Genomic DNA, 19,500 nt, shown 5'->3' on the forward strand with positions numbered 1-19,500 from the left:
AAATTATCAAAGCAGGTATTTTTCTGCTTGTTTTGTAAACGATATCTCTATAATAACCTCTTGGCATTTGAACAGAGCTTTTGTAAATTATCCCAGTTGGTGATCTTAGCTTTAAGCACTGCCATTCCGATATCCATTTGATGGACGAGGAAGCAAGACCCTGAGAGGAGGACAGGCATATGCAGGGAGGAGAGCAAAGTCTGTGACCCAGATCTTCAAACTCCTAATTCAGATTTGTTTCCATTGTTCCTTTCAGGGAGATAAGATTAGGGAAAGAAACCAAAGGGAAGTGAAAAACAGAGTTTTCAGGTCTTAAAGATTAACTCCAGAGTTCACCTTTCTAAAGCAAGAAGTCATCATTGTATCTCCTCTTGTTTTAAAACCTTCAGTGATTTCCCTCTGCCTATTGCCAAGTTCAAAATTAGAAGGTATTTATCTCATCTCCTGTAGTTCCCCACATAAACCCAAAACTCCTACAAAACAAAACTGCTTGAAAATTTGCACACACACCCTATCTTTTCATACCTCTGTGCCTTTGCCTACAGTTTCTCCACATATCCTTAACTCTCTTTCAATGTCTATTATATTTTTGCATCTATTATACACTTAATTAATTTATCAAATGTCAACATAATGCTTAATATGTACTAGGCACTGTTGGAAGTGCTTCACAAATATTAACTCAGTTAATCCTCATAATAATTTCAGAGGATAAATAATAGCACCCCATTTTACAGATGACAAAACTGAGGTATAAAAACTAAGGAATAGAGAGCTAGGATTCCAGGAAGAGGATTCTGGTTTCAAAGTGGGTACTCTTAACCATTACACTATGTCACATATGCACTCAGAATTTCCCAATTGAAAAACATATCTCATTCTGCCAACACTGATGTCTAAATGGTGTGCTATCAAAGGGCTTTGGGTTGTAGAATTCATTACCTTGTAAATTTACCACCAACTGGAGCCTAGCTCTCATCTTCTTTAGATTCGGAAACCTGATGTTTTTTAGCAATCACACCAAGAACAGATCCTTCACTTGGAGGTGGACTCACAATGACTTAGCTCATGAGATTAGTGTTTCAAACTAGAATGCCAGGTTATTAACTTATAATGAAAAATAGTACTGTCCATCCCATGGACCAGAATACCATGTCAGCATTACCAGCACACTCTGCCTCTTAGCAGTCATGAAAAAACAGGTCACTCTTGGCAAATTGGTTGGTCAATATGGCATCATAATGAGGGATATTCCTGAGATGAGCAGAATGTTCATTGGCATCAGCTAGGTTAGCGTGAGACATCCATTTGGTGATAACAACAGCCTTGCCAATGGGACCTGGAGAACTTGAAGTTTGTTGACTCTTTACCTGGGACATTGCTGGGCTGGGCTCTGACAACCATGTATCTCTGTCATTCTCCTCATTTCTATCATTCTAATGTCTAGCCAGCCCTTCCTTTCCTTTGCCACATTCTATTGTTAATGTGTATTAATATAGTCAATCTGGTTACAGTCAAGTGTTTAAACCTGGGACTTTTATATCTCTTTAAGACAGCCTTTGTGTAATTGTATTTTCAGATGACATTTTGTTTTTGATAACGTTCTCAAGAACTAATACAAATACTATCTAGCATTTCTTGCACTGGATAATAAGTATATGAGTGATTTTCTTCATAGTGAAGAACAAGACATATTTATTCTTCTTTGTATTCCCAGAAGTAAACGCATTGCCCAGCAATAATAGGAGCTCAAGGGACATTTGTTGAACAAACAGATGGATTAGGAGGCAGTAAAGCATTGTGGTTATGAGTGTAGGTTCTGAAGCCCGGGGGCCTGGTTTCAAATCTCAGCTCTGCTAAATAGCTGTGGGATTTGGGCAAGTTACTTAACCTCCCTCAGTCTCAGTTTTCTCATGTGTAAAATGGGTATAATGATAGTACTCTCTCCCAGGGTTCTTGAGAAGAAGATTAAATAAATTAATACGTATAACAAACTTAGAAATGTACTCAGAATTCCATAACTATTAGTTATTAATATAATCATTTTCTCAGAATTTCATATTGTATTTTTACTTGTTTTTCAAAAAGTATGACTTATTTTGAAAAGAGCAGCATACTGCTGTTCTTGTTTTAAGTGTCATCATTGAATATTTAATCAAAAATTGATTGTTTCGTTCAGAGGAGTTTAGTAAAATGAAAACTCCTATGTATTGCTGGTGGGAGTATGTAATAGTACAACCTTTATGGAATGCAATTTGGCAAAATATTTATCAAGGGCCTTATAAAACTTCATTCCCTTTAGTCCAGTAATTCTCCTTCTAGAAATTTATCTCTCCTAAAGACATAGAAACTTGGATGAAACATATTCATGGACATGGTTTAGCACACTATCATTTATCAAACCCCAAACTGGAAATTACTTAAATGACAAGCAATGGAAAAATGATTATATATATTTTATATCATTTGATGGAATATTATGTAGCTCTCAAAATAATATCTTTAAAGTTATTTAATAGTGTGGGAAAATATCTCCAAAAAATTTTAATTGAAAAAAAACAAGTTACAAAATTGTATAAGGGATGTGATTACTTCCACACTGGAAAGAAATAAATAATTCAAAATAATAGAGATTATCTTTAGTTGAGGCAACTATAGGGGATTTTTTTTTGGTAATCTTTTCTAAAGCCTATACAATGAACATGAATTTTAGAAATACAAATAATTCTTTAAGAATTATGACTTTTCATATCCTTAGATGAGTAATTTTAAGAGACATATTGAATATTAAATCCAATTTTTATTATATTTAAATCTGAGTTTTTCCAGTGAAAAACTTAAATCTAAGTTTTTTCAGTGAAATATCCCTTCAGTTTTATACCAGAAATAATTAAGAAGACAAGATTCATTTAATATTTTTCAGAAAACCTTACATTAATATTTATTAGGTTAAATAAGAACTAACTCTAAGTATTTATTTTGACAACTTCAAAATGAATGCTTGGTTTCAACCATCATGAAGAAATCAATCTACATGTAAACTTCTTTAGATGTACTCATTAGTATTAGATAGTAACTCCTCTAAGAATGTATTTGGAAGCAAAGAGAGGCTCTTATTTTAGTATTCAGAGGATATAATTTTCTTTATAAGAAAATTGTTCAAATTTTGAGCCTTTCATAGTAGTAATGAGTTTTTTTTGTTTTTTTTTTTTCTGTTTATGACCTAGGAGCTGTGAGGGAAGAAATATCCGATATAGAACATGCAGTAATGTGGTAAGTATTAAGGTTCTGTGATCGTGATAATGATTTTTTTAAGCACTGAATAATGCTAAGCAGTTTTGTGTATCCTGAGCAGAAAGCAATCAATTAGTAGTTAACTAAGAGTTATTTATCTCACACTATATGGATTATGCAGAAAATAGATATATTATTGTTCCTCAATATAAACTTTTAATCATTTGACCAGATTGAAACTAACTAGACTATTTCAAAACAAGGACTTTTTGTATTTCCTCTCTGCTTTCTGACTTTTCACATCTAGTTCTCTTGAGAATGAGTAAGAGGAAAGATAAAAGGGAAACCACTTGGGGTGTCATGAAATAAATATTAGTTAATCAAACTCAGATTTGACAAATTCATTCATTCGTTCAACAAATACTATTCAATGCCAACTATATGTAGGTACTATACTAGTACGAGGATAAATAACATGTGGTGACTGTCTTAAAACATCTGTGATATAGAAGAGATGTAGAGAGAGAAGACAGATGTGCACATAACACATTCTAGGACAAAAAATGACAAATGCGGTAAGAAACGGGTGAAGTTCTTGGTGGGTTAAAAACAGAGAGAAATGTGAAGGGTCTTCAAGGCAAAGGTGATTTGAGGTAGGGCCAAAAGGGCTAGGAGCTGTGACTGGCCCAGACTTGGGGGGAGGGGTGACAACCAGTCCAAGTGGAGAAGACATGATGGGCAACTTCAGAGGCAGGAATGTTTAAGGTGTATTATGAACTCAAATTTGGGTAGGATTGTGCATGACAGTATGCAGGAGAAGAATTGAAAGATCTTTTGAGGTTACACCGTGAACAGATTTGAATGTTAGGCTTCCAAGTTTATAGTAGCTCAGTGACTAATGGAAGGGTCACTAGACATTTTGGAGTGAGAGTATACTATTGTAGAGTTTCACTTTAAGAAGATTAATTCTGTAGTGATAGGAGGGATCCACTGGAACAGGAAATAGATGGGGAGCAAGAAGTAATGAAGCCTTAAATGTGAGGAAATTGATACCAGAGATCAAAATGAAGGTCACTTTGCAAGACTTCAGCAATTTAAATTAGTGATGGGTTGGAGTGGAAATAAAGGAAGCGGAGGCATGTGTGTATTTAGAGCTCTCACCCTTGCTGATCCCTCTTTCAAACAAGCTGTTTCTTTAATATTTGCATGATGGGCATTTTCCTTATTTCATTTTCAGCTCCAATGCCATCTCCTCAAAGAGGTTTCCTTGACCACCTTATCTAATGTGGCTTTCCCACTGCCCAATCTCATCTCTCACAATAGTCAATCACATTTTACTTTCTTTACAGCACTTATCTCTACCAAATTTATCTTATGTAAGTCTTGTTTGTTTTCTGTTTCCCCACTCTAGAATGTAAAGTCCACGAGGATAGGAGCCTCATTCATCTTGTCCACTCCTTTATCCCCAATGCCTAGAACTTTTGACTTATACATGTTAAACACACAATAGATATTTACTGAAAGTAAAATGAGTACTCCGGCTTCTTAAAGAATTGTAAATGTTATTATCAGAAGTAAGAAGGTTGGGAGGAAGTTTGGGAGAGGAAAGTAATAATTTGATTTAGGGACACTATTAAGTTTGACATGCAAGCCAGACCTTCAGGGGGATATTCAACTAGGCAATGGGGGGTTGGTCTTGGAAAAGAGGTCAGGGCTCAAGCCATAGAAACACATAGGAAGAAATACAAAATGTGAAGATTTGGAAGCAGTTTGTTAGACAGAACCATATAGAATCATGCGAGAAGGGAACCTCAGAACTTTGGTGACTGTCTGTATTCAGATAGAAAGAGAACATAGACCCAGATAAGCCACAAAAGGCACCATGAGAGAGGCAGCAGAAGAAATAAGAGAGAATTCCTAAAGATACTCAGTAGGATAAATGTTGCCAAAAGGTTGAAGACTGAAGAAAGGCCAATGGGGGAGCAGTTTCTATAGTGTATTAGGAGCAAAATCAAGATGTCAAGGGATAAAGTATATTAATGGGGAAATGGAGTTGATGGGTGTAAGCTGCTCTTCTTAAGTGTTAATAGAGATATCTTATCATTTGTGGAATCAGAGAAGGGCAGGTGGGTTGTTTGTTTACAATGAGCGACCCTTAAGAAATGAGTTGATCTAAAGGGAGAGACTGATGATATGAGGAGATGAGGGTATATTTGATGCCACAGATCCCAAAGGAGACAGTGGGTGACAAGAAGAAGAGGAATCTTGATAAAGGAAAAGACCATATACTTCATTCTTAGAAAACAGACACAAATTGAGAAAGGAAAAATGAGGATACAGAAAAACTTCTAAAGAAGAGAAAAGTCGAGGCTGCTCATGATGAACAGATTCAAGCTTCTCTGTAGAGAAGTTTTCTAAGTCATCTGCTGAAAGTGAAGGAGGGAAGTTGGGCTTGGGAAAATGAGCATGAAGACCCAGAATAGCCACTGGAGAAATTGAGTGGAAGCCAGCAAACCAAAATAAAAGCATTGTTGGACAGCAAAGAGGGCTCAGCTGAGGTTAGAGAGCTTGATCTCACAAAGAACATGGTCGGCAGGGTGTTAGGACTTAGTCTGGTGATTCCTGCACTGAAGCAGTAATAGAGAAAATGGACATTGGACGTGACCCATGGCCAGAATACAGATGAGATGAGAAAGACTAAAATGAATGGAAAGTATATATTTTTAAATTCTTGACCAGGGAGAGAATAAGGAACTAGAAGGCATGATCATTGGGAAAAGAGTAATTGTTCAATGGAAAATTTTGCCTACTTCATTTCTCTATTGCCATTTAGGATACTAGGTGCCAGATAACATGATTTGTATCTCGTATCTTTGCCTTCTCCATCGTGCACACACTCCCCACACTCAACTATGGATTGATTAAAAGTATAAAATAGCTGTAGTTTTCTTAATTGTTAAAAAAATGATATTGACTGATTCTGTTTTAGAAATGGTATGAAAAATTTTTTCAATGGAAATTTACTCAGTTCATTGGCTTTCTTCACTATCCCTTTTTTTATAGTGACATTTTCTATATCAGTTTAAACATACACACACACACACACACACACACACACACACACCACGGTGTTATTAAAGAATCTCCTGAACTTCTGTTCCTTCTCTTTCTAGCTTTTAGAATAGTAGAAAGGGTCCATATTATCCTAAGTAGATGAATGCTTAGAGCATCATGAGCAGCTGTCTGCCTATTCTTTCCCTCAAGCTGTTCAGAGACAGACACAATTTCCTTGCTATCATTATGAGCATTTTCATGGACAGATGCAGGCTAAGACTCTGACCTAATATTACTTAAAACTCATAGCATTACACGAGCCAACTCTTTACAGCTTGTAGAATCAAACTGACACTGAGATTTTTATGAGAACCTAGAGACTTCAAGTAATTTGAAGCTTTTTTTCTGGCTTTTGGCCATGACAGAAGCAACATTGCCAAAAAACAAATAAAAAATCTCATAAGAAAGGATCTTTTCATAATCACATTCCAATTTTTCAAACTAAGGAGTTCAGAACAATTCAGTTAAATATTCCCCTTTTAGACACTTGTTTTGGAAAAACTTGAGGGTCTCTTGTTAACTAAGCCTCCGGAGTCACTCCATAATCCCTGGACAGCTTCCTTGGGCTCTTCTGAACCACTTTGCCTCCAAGGATTTACTCTCTTCTTCTATTCTTTGTAGCTGCTACATACATTTCTTTGGGATCTTGTTCCCCAAGGCTGAGGAGGAGAAAACGTCTCCTCAGTTTCCCAGTTTTTCTGGCTTGCCTGAAAAAACAGCTCACATACTTTTAAGGTTTCATTATTAATCACTCTCCAGTCAGAGTGTATCAATATAAGAAAGTTAAAGTTCCCCAAATGTTTGCATAGTTCCCTCAGCCATGGTACCTTCTTATACTGTCTCTAGCTGGTCTAAGCAGACTATTTTCATCCCTAAGGATATAGTTCATCCGACTTTTCCCATTTTATAGTCTTGCTCTTTTCTAGGAAGTGGCAAGGGCCTTTCCCTCTGGAAGGAAAGACTGAGGATACTGTTGGGAGAAGCAGTAGGTGTGAACTAGCAAACCACTCAAGTGGGTCATTTAGGTCTCACATCTTCCCTGGGCCCCTCAGAAAGGTGTCCTTAGGTCATATCTTCCCATTTATTCAAATTAAACCCCAAATCGGAACCCCTTGATCTTAATGAGGCACTTTAAATTGACTTCCAAAGTGTTTAGACTAATTCTGTGTTACTTATAAATTGTTAATTCATCCCTACCCTTCAGCTTCACAAGAGTTGAGATTTAGGAGACAGTAACCACAATTAGCAACCTAATAGGCCAAGGTGTCTGTGGTAGGTGGGACATTCTTAAGTTCTTTATTAAGATTTTATTGCTCCACTGCAATATTTTACTGTTAAGAGAAAAAAAAAATACTGTAAGATTAAAGTTGGGACACCATATTTATGTATCTCTTCTAGAACTCATAGGGAGCAGTCAGGAAGTAGGGGTGACGTGTGTGGGCAGGGATTTCCATCTTCTGGGGAATGGTTGAAACAACTAAAAAGTGTTTTTAGCACACGAAGACAAAACACCATTCATTCATTGGAAAAACAATCGAGCACAAGAATTGTTCTCAGTACTGAGATACGTTGGTGAATAAGACCAAGACCTAGTTCTCCTGAAGCTTTCATTCTAATAGATGAAACCAGATTATAAACAAACATACAAACAAAATTATTCAAAAGAAAGACTATGAGGTAGTGATCAGTGCTCTGCAGAGAATTAAGTGATTGGTGGCTACTTCGGATTGTATGGTCAGGGAAGTCCATTTGAGGAGCGACATTTGAATGACAGGAAGGAACCAGTTCTGTGAATATCAGAAGAAAAACAATCCAGATAGGAACAAGGAGTGCAGAGGCTCTGTGGTGTGAAGGAGCTTGGTGTGTTCAAAGAAAGGCTAAAGCCCAGTGTATCTAGAGTATAGTGTGCCAGGGAAGCGTGTGGGAAGATAAAAAATAAAGCCAAAGGTAGGTAGGAGCTAGATCATGCTGGACGTCATAAAGTGTTTAGATTATATTTTAAGTGCAAAGGGGGAGTACTGGAGAATTTTAAGGAGGGGAGAATAGAATAGGACTTCTGATCTTAAAGATAGGTTTGGCTGCAGGATCACTCTGGAGATAGACAGCAAAGAAGGGAGTGGAAGCAGATACACCAGATGGCAGGCTATTGCAGTAGTTCAGATGAGTGCGAACAGTTGCTTGGACTAAAGTGACACTGCTGGGAAGATTTGAGATAAGTTTTAGAGGGAGAATGTCTTTTTGTAAGCCACTTTGCTTCATCCTCAATCTGATACAATTCCCTTTTATCATCTCCAGCATTGCTGCTATGGAATGTCTTATGTGCAGCATTCTAACAAGAGACAAAGGCAGCAGCTATTATGCCCAGGGAGAACAGAATGATCCTGGGCAAGTTTATAACTTTTGGGGGGCCTCAGTTTCTGCACCCAAACAATGAGAGGGTTGAACAGAGCGATCTCAAAGATCCCTTCCCTCTCTACAATTCTGTAATTCTTCAAAAAAATTATGTCTGGGCTATAGTAGACTTGGATCTGAATGCAGACCAATGAAGATATCTATGTTGGTTTAGTGACAGGCAGTACTATAGTGAAAAGATTTATAGCCAGCAATAAAGTAGAGTCAGAGTGAAGAGAGCCAATGTGGACAGTAGAAGCAAAGTTTCTGTCCTTGCTACAGACCTCACCATCCAACTTAACCATAATTCTCATCATCAAGGTTGTAAAGATCCATGGCTTTCATAGAATCTTTCACATGGTTATTAATGGTCAATATAAGGTAAATTCCCATTTGACCCCTATGTCCCTTCTTCTCATAGGGTCTTTGTACAGCATGAAGTCGAGGCACGTTAGATACTTTATGTCAAGAGTCAAACAGCAATACATGGAAGGAATGAACATCCTGCTACAGGCCTTCCTTGGTCAGAATATGAAAAAAATTGCTGGAACAGCCTTCAGACCAGTGAAATACTCCTGGAGTCTAGGCAGATGCTGTAGTAAATAATAACAACTGCAGGAGTCAGTCAGTGAGCCTGCATGCTGGGCTGTTTTCCAGCTAAGAGGCATGTCTAAGATAGGAAGGAGGTTAACTTTCTCATTATCAAGTCGTTATTTTAGTAGCTAAGAATAAGACATTGTGCTACTTGTCAGGACCATTCATTTGTTCACTTGTTCACTTATTCATTCTCTTATTTAATTGTTCATTTATTTAACCAACATTTATCGAGCACCCAACTCTTTTTTCTTTATTGAGGTCACATTGGTTTATAACATTATATAAATTTCAGGTGTACGTCATTATATTTCAGCTTCTATATAGACTGCATCATGTTCAGCACCAAAAGTTTAGTTGCCATTCGTCACCATACACATGTGCCCCTTTACCCTTTTTGCCTTCCCCTATCCTCCTTCCCCACTGGTAACCACCAATCTATTTTCCATATATATATGTTTGTTTGTTTATCTTCCACATATGGGTGAATTTATATGGTAATTGTCTTCCTCCATCTGACTTATTTTGCTTAGCATGATACCCTCAAGTTTCATCCAAGTTGTTGCAAATGGCAAAACTTCATCTTTTTTAATGACTGAGTAGTATTCCATTGTGTGTGTGTGTGTGTATACCACATCTTCTTTATCCATTCATTCGTTGATAGGCACTTGGGTTGCTTCCAAGTCTTACTTATTGTGAATAATGCTGCAATAAACATGGGGTGCATATATCTTTGAATTAGTGTTTTCATGTTCTTTGGATAAATACCCAGAAGTGGAGTAGCTGGATCATATGGTATTTCTATTTTTAATTTTTTGAGAAATCTCCATGCTGTTTTCCATAGTGGCTGCACCAATTTATATTCCCACCAACATGAGGGATTCTCCACATCCTCTCCAACACTTGTTATTTCTTGACTTCTTAATAATAGCCATTCTGATGGGTATGAAGTGATATCTCATTGTAGTTTTTATTTGCATTTCCCTAATAATTAGTGATGTTGAGCATCTTTTCATGTGCCTGTTGGCCATCTGTATATCTTCTTTGGAAAAATGCCTGTTCATATCCTCTGCCCATTTTTTGACTGGATTGTTTGTTTTTTTGTTGTTGAATTGCATGAGTTCTTTACATATTTTGGATATTAACCCCTTACCAGATATATGATTTGCAAACATCTCTTCCCAGTTGGTAGGTTGTCTTCTTGTTTTATTGATGGTTTCCTTTGCTGTGCAGAAACTTTTTAGTTTGATGTAGTCCTATTTGTTTATTTTTTCTTTTGTTTCCCTTGCCTGAGGAGATATCATACTCAAAAAGATACTACTAAGACTGATGTCAAAGAGCATACTGTCTATGTTTTCTACTAGGAGTTCTATGGTTTCAGGTCTTACATTCAACTCTTTAATCCATTTTGAGTTAATTTTTGTCTATGGTGTAAGATAATGATCTACTTTCATTCTTTTGCATATGGCTATCTAGTTTTCCCAACACCACTTATTGAAGGGACTTTCCTTTCTCCATTGTATGTTCTTGGCTCCTTTGTCAAATGTTAGCTGTCCATAGATGTATGGTTTTATTTCTGGGCTCTCAATTCTGTTTCATTGATCTGTGTGTCTATTTTTCTGCCAGTACCATGCTATTTTGATTACTATAGCTTTGTAGTATATTTTGAAATCAGGGAGTGTGATACCTCCAGCTTTGTTCTTTTTTCTCAGTATTGCTTTAGCTATTCAGTCTTTTGTTGTTCCATATAAATTTCAAGGTTCTTTGTTCTATTCCCATGAAAAATCTTGAGATTCTGATTGGGATTGCATTGAATCTGTAGATTGCTTTAAGTAACATGGACATTGTAACTACGTTAATTCTTCCAATCCATGAGCACAAAATAGCTTTCCATTTCTTTGTGTCTTTGATTTCTTTCAACAATGTAGTATACTTTTCAGTGTACAGGTCTTTCACCTCTTTGGTTAAATTTATTCCTACATATTTTATTCTCTTTGTTACAATTGTAAACAGGATTGTAGTCTTAATTTCTCCCTCTGCTATTTTGTTCTTAGTGTATAGAAACACAACTGATTTTTGTATGTTGATTTTGTACCCTGCAGCTTTACTGTATTCATTGATTATTTCTAATAGTTTTGGTGGATTCTTTAGGGTTTTCTATATGTAGAATCATGTCATCCACAAACAGTGATAGTTTTACTTCTTCCTTTCCAATTTGGATACCTTTTATTTCTTTTTCTTGCCTAATTGCTCTGGCTAGGACTTCCAATATTATGTTGAATAAGAGTGATGAGAGTGGGCCTCCTTGTCTTGTTCCTGCTCTTATAAGAATAGCTTTCAGTTTTTCACCATTGAGTATGATGTTGGCTGTCAGTTTGTTGTACATGGTCTTTATTATCTTGAGGTACTTTCCTTCTATACCCATTGTATTAGGAGTTTTTATCATAAATGGATGCTGAGTCTTGTCCAATGCTTTCTCTGCATCTATTGAGATGATAATGTGATTTTTATTCTTCATTTTGTTAATGTGGTGTATCACATTGATTGATTTGTGGGTGTTGAACCATCCCTGCATTGCTGGCATAAATCCCACTTGATCATGATGAGCACCCATCTCTTATTCTGCATTAGGGATGTTAGGAGTTGCTGCTATCGATAAAAAGACAAGGTACTTGTCATCAGGGAAATCAGAGTCTAGTAGAAAATACGAATATGCAAACGTAACTAATTAAAATGTGATAAACACTATCAGTATAGAGGTAAGCACAAAATGCTAAGAGGTCATAGAAGGACCACATGTGATTCTCTCACCGCTGTACACCCAGTGCCTAGCATGAAGTGTCTAACACCATGTTTCTGAAACTGTGTACCAGGGAACACAGCAAGCTCATAGTGCTGCAATGGGATATTTTAAATATTAGAGGGAAACACAGCAATACATCCATTGGACAATATGCAAACTATTAGATCATGCTGTATTCCTTTCTATGATGTCTTATCTTTGCAAAGTTGGGTTTGCTTTGATAAAAAGCAAGTATTTTGAGAAAATCAACATGGGACAGGAAACAAGGTTGGCATTTTCTAATTTGATTTTAGACGTTGAGACGTTGATTGGTGCCCACCAGGGGCACACATACTATTAGTAAGTAAATCTGCTTATTTATGAATGAAATAAAATATTATTGTTCTTTCAAGTTACTCGTATTGTTTTTTCAAATGACTGCTAAGTTGTTAAGACGCAAATACCTATTAAGTTCTTTGGACCAAACTACTTAATAAATGGAACTGTTAGGTGTTCCTTTTGGCCTAGGGGTGCCATAAAAAGAAATTACTGGGACATTAAAGGGTTCTGAACAGATGAAGTTTGACAACCTCTATCACATGGTAGGCATTTAATACATATGATGAATGAATGAATGACATCCCAAATAAGGTGACATTTGAGCTGAGCCTTTCAAGATGATAGAAATTTTTCCAAGCTACAATGTGAGCGAATATTATGAAAAATGGGAATAGAATTCATTCAACAATTTCCTCTGTGACCTACTGTGTACCAGGCACTTTTTCTGGGTGCTGGGGTATAATAGTGACAGAGAAAGATAAGGCCCCTGTTCTCATGAATCTTATATCCTAGTGGGAGAAGGCAGATGATAAACAAGTAAATAAAGAAAAATGTGACAACTTCAGATAGGGAAATATTATGAAGGAAATAAGGCAGGGTAATGGGATAGAGAGGGACACCGGGGAAGGCTGCTTTATAGGAGGTTGTCAGAAAATTCCCTCTGAGGTGACACTGGGGTCCAGTTAGTATGTGTGAAGGGTGAGGAATGAAGTAGCCCAGCTTATTTTAGGCCCTGGTGGGTCATTTTATGAGATGTGGTACAAGATATTTTGTGGAGAAAGAGGTATTTATGTGTGCTGAACAGTCTGATCTTACCCCAAATGTTATTTCGTAAGGGGCATTCTTGGCCTCTCACTAAGGGTAATGGGCATTGTTTGGAAGAGGACCAGAGGCTCACAGAAAGCTGGGTTGCTCTACTACCCACTTCTGTGCATTTCTCTTCTCCCAGGCCCAGAGCTAGTCAATCTCAGACTGAAATATACGAAAGGCAGTAGAGGGATTTCTTAACCTCAAGTAGGAAGTCTCTTAAGTGGAAAAGAAATTCTGAGGGAAAGATACTGGTTTCTTCTTAAAAAATGTTCAAAACCCACCACCACTAGAGGGGGCTTCCCGAGGGCCCCCTGGGCCTCCTGGGTGGTTCTCCCCAAGACTGACTCAACTCTTTCCAGCAGTGGACCAAAAAAATGGGCTGCTCTCCAGATCCCTCCATGCCTCCCTCCTTATTGACCCAGCCAGCTGAAAAGCAGAAATTTTCCCTATACTCTAATCTTCACTGAGAAGGAGAGGGCTCTCATTTTAAAGTCTGGTAGGACATGGCTTTTCCAAGTAACTTTATTAGGACCTCATTTGTCCATTCTTATATATTCTTTCATATAAAAAATGGGGGCCAGCCTCTGCTATCCTTTACATTCCACACACACTTTGCGTTTGGGCCATCTCTGAGAGGACACCAAAAGGTATGGGTGGGAGGAGGGGAGAATGATTTAAAGGACGCACTCTTCATTTATCAATCCCATGGACACTGAGGACTGAAAGCAGCAATGTGTAGCATAAATGACACAGGCTTTTCTGAGTCCTGTGGCTGCCACTTAGTAACTATGTGCCTTTAAACAAAATTCATTAACCTCTCCCAGTCTCAGCTTTCTTACCTGTAAAATAGCCTTCTTATATGTGTACAAAGAATGTATGTTAATTCAGTGTTTACAGTAGTTTAAAAATTGGAAACAAATGGAGGGAGCGTATGGCCATATCATGGAACACTATACAATCATTAAAAAGAATAAGGTAGATCTATGTGTATAACTTGAAGAGTGTCTGGGTGTGTAGCATATCACAAGTCTTGAAGGACACACAAACTGATCACAGTGATTATGTGTGTAATGCGAAGAGAGAGAGAGAGATTTTGAATGATTTAAGAGGGCTTTTCCTTTTTTGTTCTATATACTTTTGTAGTGTTTTAGATTTTTTACAGTGAACATGTATTCTATTACTGGTATAAATTAAAAACTACCAAAAAAATGAAGTTCTGATATAATATTTTAAATGTCATTGAATATATATATTTTTTAAATATTGAAAAAAATACCACTTCACAGGGTTTTTCTGAGGATTACAGGAGAAAATGTCTAAAAAGCACTCAACCTGGTGCCTGGCATAGTAATGTTGCCTCTGTCTTCTCTCATTCCCTTTCTTCAACTTCCGCCTTTCCACGACAAAGTAATCTTTCCAGAATTCACTATAAAAAGAGTGAAAATTCAATCACTTTAAATTTCTGAAGGTCAGCCTTACTGTGTGGCATCATGGGGAACTGCTGCTGATTATTTTGCCAAATGACAGGTTCCAGGTATTCTGGAACAAGAACGTTAAGACCTCATCTCTGGCAGAACTGCAGGCTTATAATAATGCCCGTTCCTTTGGATGAGCTGTAGAAAAACAATGCCCAGTCCTTAAACTGGGCAGGTAGGTCTCTGGCAGCTATAAAGCTTGGATATATTTTGGCCAGACAAATACTTGGTTGGAATTGCTATATATTCTCAGCGACATATCCCAGGAGACCAATCAATATCCCCCATAATGAGTCTAACTTACCACAAAGCCAGAACGACTGTAGGATGGCGACTTAACCAGTTCTAGGGCTTTGTGGTTTGTGTGTGTGTTTTTCCCTTTCAGCATTGAGAAGAATTGCTGTTGCTGAAACAAAAAGATGTTCTTCAGGGAACACATTTTCAAAAACATCCTAATTTCCCTGACTTGGGCCACAGTTCTATTTATGCGGAAATTAGATAACAAAGGAAAATAATTTTTAGGGAGTAAGAAATGGTAAATGACTAATAAAAGTGTTGTTTCTCTGAGGACAGAGTCCCTGTCCAGCCTATGATGGCACTAATGCTAACTAAGCTTTGACCGTTTGCAAATGAATTAATCTCTAAGTACAAGTACACAGCATGCCATATGGATAACTGGAGGTTGAATTTGGTTCAAAACACCTCACTTCTTTTTCAATAGTTAAACACCAAGCACTTAGAATAACGGCTGAAAATATTTGCAACAATTACTCTGAGGAACAAAACCCTTCATATTTTATGACTAACTGTTTTATCATTTGTGGCATAAAGAAATAAACATTTTTTTAATGATTCACAGATTCCTTCATTTGGTGGATCTGGTGGATATAGATCTCTCTGCAGTGCATGTTGCCAGGCAGCTAGCCAATTTTGGGGGGTTTTTCCTCCCCAGTGGGTTGGGCCCTTCTGCTTTTCTTCTCCCCTAGGCCTTCTCTTGAATGCTGCACACATTTCTTTTCTTTCTTAATGCTTTTTCTGACGTGTCTTTATTGGACTCCTCCTAGGTCTCTCTACTTTTCCTTTCTCCTTCATGTGTTCTCAATTTCTTATCCTCTGCCTCAACTTTTCCCTTTCTGGGAGCAGTATGCTATGCACACGACTCAGTGGAGAGAACATGGGTCTGGGAGCTCTGCTACTGACTCACTTTGTGGTTGGGCAAGCTCTCCAACTCCCATGGCCTCAGTTTCCTTAATCACGAAGGGGAAATAGGAGGGATACTCATTTTACAATGTTCCTTTACAGGAATCAGTGCAATAATGTAAATACATGGGAGACACTCAATAAATTTTAGTTCTTTCTTCCACTTTACTTTGGCAAAAGTAGTAAGTGATGGTCTTAGAGAAGACAGGGCCCAGTGAAACAGCCACTCACAAGGATCCTAACAGCATTAAACATTTTCTTCCAGAACAGCGGAATTCCCCAGCTAAGAATACTTTCACTCTTGTCCATAACTCAAAGTAACATGAAGAGTTCCAAATTGCTGGGGAAGATATAAAAGGAAATATATTGATATGACTGGCTTCTGCTCATTGGCATCCTTCTGGTATAATTAATAGGCCATAGGGAATTTGTTTCCCCTAAGTTGGTCATAGTTAGTTTTTTCTGAGCCAGCATCGTCCCATGAGGACTCTCAGAGGGTGTGTTGGCAATACTTGTAAATGACCTTTGGGTGATATGAGCTGGCTTGCCTGAACTGCAGAGTCACACGTTCCAGTCCACACATGTGATGCTGACTGATCTGAAACCAAAGTGCCTCATATAACAGTACGTTCTTTTCATGTAGATTGATAGCTAATGCGAAGCAACTGCTTTCCTAAGGCTGTTAGTAAGAACAGAATGCCTACTTGCTCAACCCAGAATTTGTTTCCTACAATATTGTCATGATCAATTGCCATATTGAAACTCTCTGAGGAAAAAGTTCAGCTGGACCTTTAACAGGTGTGTGCCTTGTCATTAATAGTATAGTACTGGCTTGATGGATTTTTGAAGGAAAGAAAAATTCTTCATCAAGTCAACTGATGAAGAAGATTAAAGGATAGATCCATCATTTTCTACAGTGATGGGACTTATTAGATTGAGAAAAGCTGCTATAAGCCCCATCTCCCAGCTAGTTCCATGACCTTGGGCGAACAGATTTAACCTGTGTATGCCACAATCTTCCATATCAAAGAGGGCTAGAACACTGATCATACACCTCAAAGGGATCTTAGCAAAGTCATAGACTTATAGAATATTAGAATTAGAAAGGAACTAGTATATTTTGGGTATCTGCCATGTGCCAGGCATGGTGCTAGTAACTTTTCACTCCCTAATTCATTTAATTCTCGCAACCACCTTGAAGAATGAGTATTACTCTGATCTTACAGATAAAGAAATTTGAACATTTAAAGAGATGAAATCCTTTATCTAGGTCACCCAGCTATGGAGTAGTGCTGCTAGTTTGTGTAATGCCAAGACCCATGCTCATTTCGCCATAACACAAGAGGATCTATAGACGATCTAGACTAACTCTCATTTAGGGATTAACACAACTGCCATAGAAAAAGTTTAAAGCTCAAGCTTATTTACAACATATGCTTTTTTTTTAAGAAAAGAGATATTCAAATAAGTTTACTGTAGCAATTATCATTCTTCAAGGCTCGAAGGGTTATGAACTGCTGAGAATTTTAAATGTGTAAATTAAATACAGCAGAAAAGGCAAATCCAAGAATCCTTGCTGAAAACATCCCAAACTCCCTCTCCTTTGAGCTGCTCTGCCTGTCAAGAGGTTATAAATTCACTGAGCTATATTCCTCAAAATCTACTTTCCCAAGTCCTAGTTTCTGAATTGCATAAGGTATACGCTGGCCTCTGGTGACCTAGATAGGAACTTGAAGCAGGGATTTGACAGTGACTTAGAAAGAAATTACTACTGCAGTTCTCTTGGCAGAGTGCCCTGTGGAATGAAATCAAACAGGCTGCCATGCACAGGTTGCTAATGTGCAAATACCTGTCCTTGCTCAGTTTGGTTTCCATAAGACTAGAAATGATGAGCAGCTGCAGATCTTCTGATTATGATGAGTTGAAACTCAAGCAGCATAAACTCTTATGTTTTTTCCCCTGAGAGATCACTCACAGACCTTAGTACTGAGTCCGATGAACTAGGGTCATGATTTAATTAGTTAAGTCGCTTTTGGACTGTATTGTACTTCTAGGAATCGTGCTTCTTTGCGTTTTAAACATTCTCTTCCTTTTCAGAGGAAATTGTGAAATTTAAAGAAGCAATTTTTGAGGTTTGGCTGTATTTTTCTTTATAATCTTACTATGAGCCGAAGCTACACGTGGCTCTTAGACTATATTTAGTATGGGTTTCAAATTCAGTTTAGAGTTTTGAGTGAAATATGAACAACACAGAAGGAAAGGTAAAGAGGCATTATTTAGATTTCTTTTCCTTTGAATCTTCACTGAGCATATATGCTTCAGAATTCGTTCAACACCAATATCCTATAATGTATCAGCCTCTTTTTCCCAAGCAATATTTTCATTGCAAAAACTCCTCCCTTCCCTAAACAGCAGTTTATAAACGATATATCACTACATTTCACAAAGTATAATTTATAACTTTTTAATTTTTCTTTTTCTTCCTTTAAAATATTGCTGGGAATTATTTGCTTTGAATTGTTATAGATACTGGAAGTAATTTAGACAAACCTCTCAATCCTTATAGGACTGTAGTTTGAAAAAACAATTTTCAAACAACTTTCTGTGGAGCCACCTTGATGTCATTGCGGATGAAAAAGGCTAAGCAGCGAGCTGTCTAGGCACATCACCCCTGTTTCATCCAGAACAGCTCTGCTTTTATCTGCTTTGTTGGTTAGCATCCCACGTAAGACTCTGTGGGGGAAAAATAGTTCTGCAACAAAAAAAGAATTTGAAAACCCTTGCTTTATAATATCCCTCCTAAAAGATCTTCTAGTTTCTGCCTGATTATTTCTAGGGAAGAAAATTCTCCACCTTCTGTAATTTTTGTATGATGTTAATTGCCAGCAGAGTGTTTCTTATAATAAGCTGATATGTACTTTCCTGTTACTATTTAATTTAATTCAACAGATAGTTATTGACTATGTATAAGGCATCGTGCTAGGAGTAAATGAAAATGAAAAGATTTGTATAAAATAGTTTCTACTCTCAAATGTTTTGAAATTGGAGGCAGGAAGTCAAAAAAGGCAAAAATACAGATATTTATAATCCAATGTAGAATACGATAAATTGTGAAAGAAAATATAAGGAAAGAGCTAAGAGGACTTCTAATCAATCTATTGTTCCTCCTATTTCCAAACCAGCAGCAATGTCTGATAAAATATGAAATGATAAAACCAATGACATAGCCAGGTTCAAAAGCAAGATTACAACGTCCATGGACCAAAAATGAAGCATAAATGCAAGATGCTGAGCAGTGCTAATATCACAGGCTTTTTGGCTCCACGACTGGAAGGAAGCACAGATTAGCAGCAGCTCAACGCCTGTGGAATAACAGGAACTAAACATTTACAGGAGAAGGGTGCCTAAGACAGGCGGAGAACTCCACGTCAGGAGCTTGGGGGACTCTCTGTGTGGAGAGAAACTGAAGAATTTTTTTAAATGTAATGACCTATTGGCTGCATGAGAGCCTTACCCAAAACTGTGGGTCTAGAGAGAATGATGGACGTTGATAGAGGCTGG

General features: G+C 37.4%; 1 protein-coding gene across 4 annotated transcripts in view; it reads left to right on the top strand.

Annotated features, from left to right (window-relative positions):
* ADAMTSL1 (ADAMTS like 1) overlaps positions 1-19,500 on the top strand; it is an 862,240-nt gene that overhangs the window by 539,463 nt on the left and 303,277 nt on the right. For all 4 annotated transcript variants that reach the window (XM_087444657.1, XM_087444659.1, XM_087444656.1 and 1 more), the window contains exon 4: positions 3,228-3,273. In XM_087444657.1, coding sequence (XP_087300783.1) covers positions 3,228-3,273 — 46 coding nt within the window. The remainder of the gene's footprint in view (positions 1-3,227; positions 3,274-19,500) is intronic.

The sequence above is a fragment of the Ceratotherium simum genome, chromosome 20, assembly GCF_057802395.1.
Source record: "Ceratotherium simum simum isolate JZ-2026a chromosome 20, ASM5780239v1, whole genome shotgun sequence".
In the NCBI taxonomy this organism is placed as follows: Eukaryota; Metazoa; Chordata; class Mammalia; order Perissodactyla; family Rhinocerotidae; genus Ceratotherium; species Ceratotherium simum.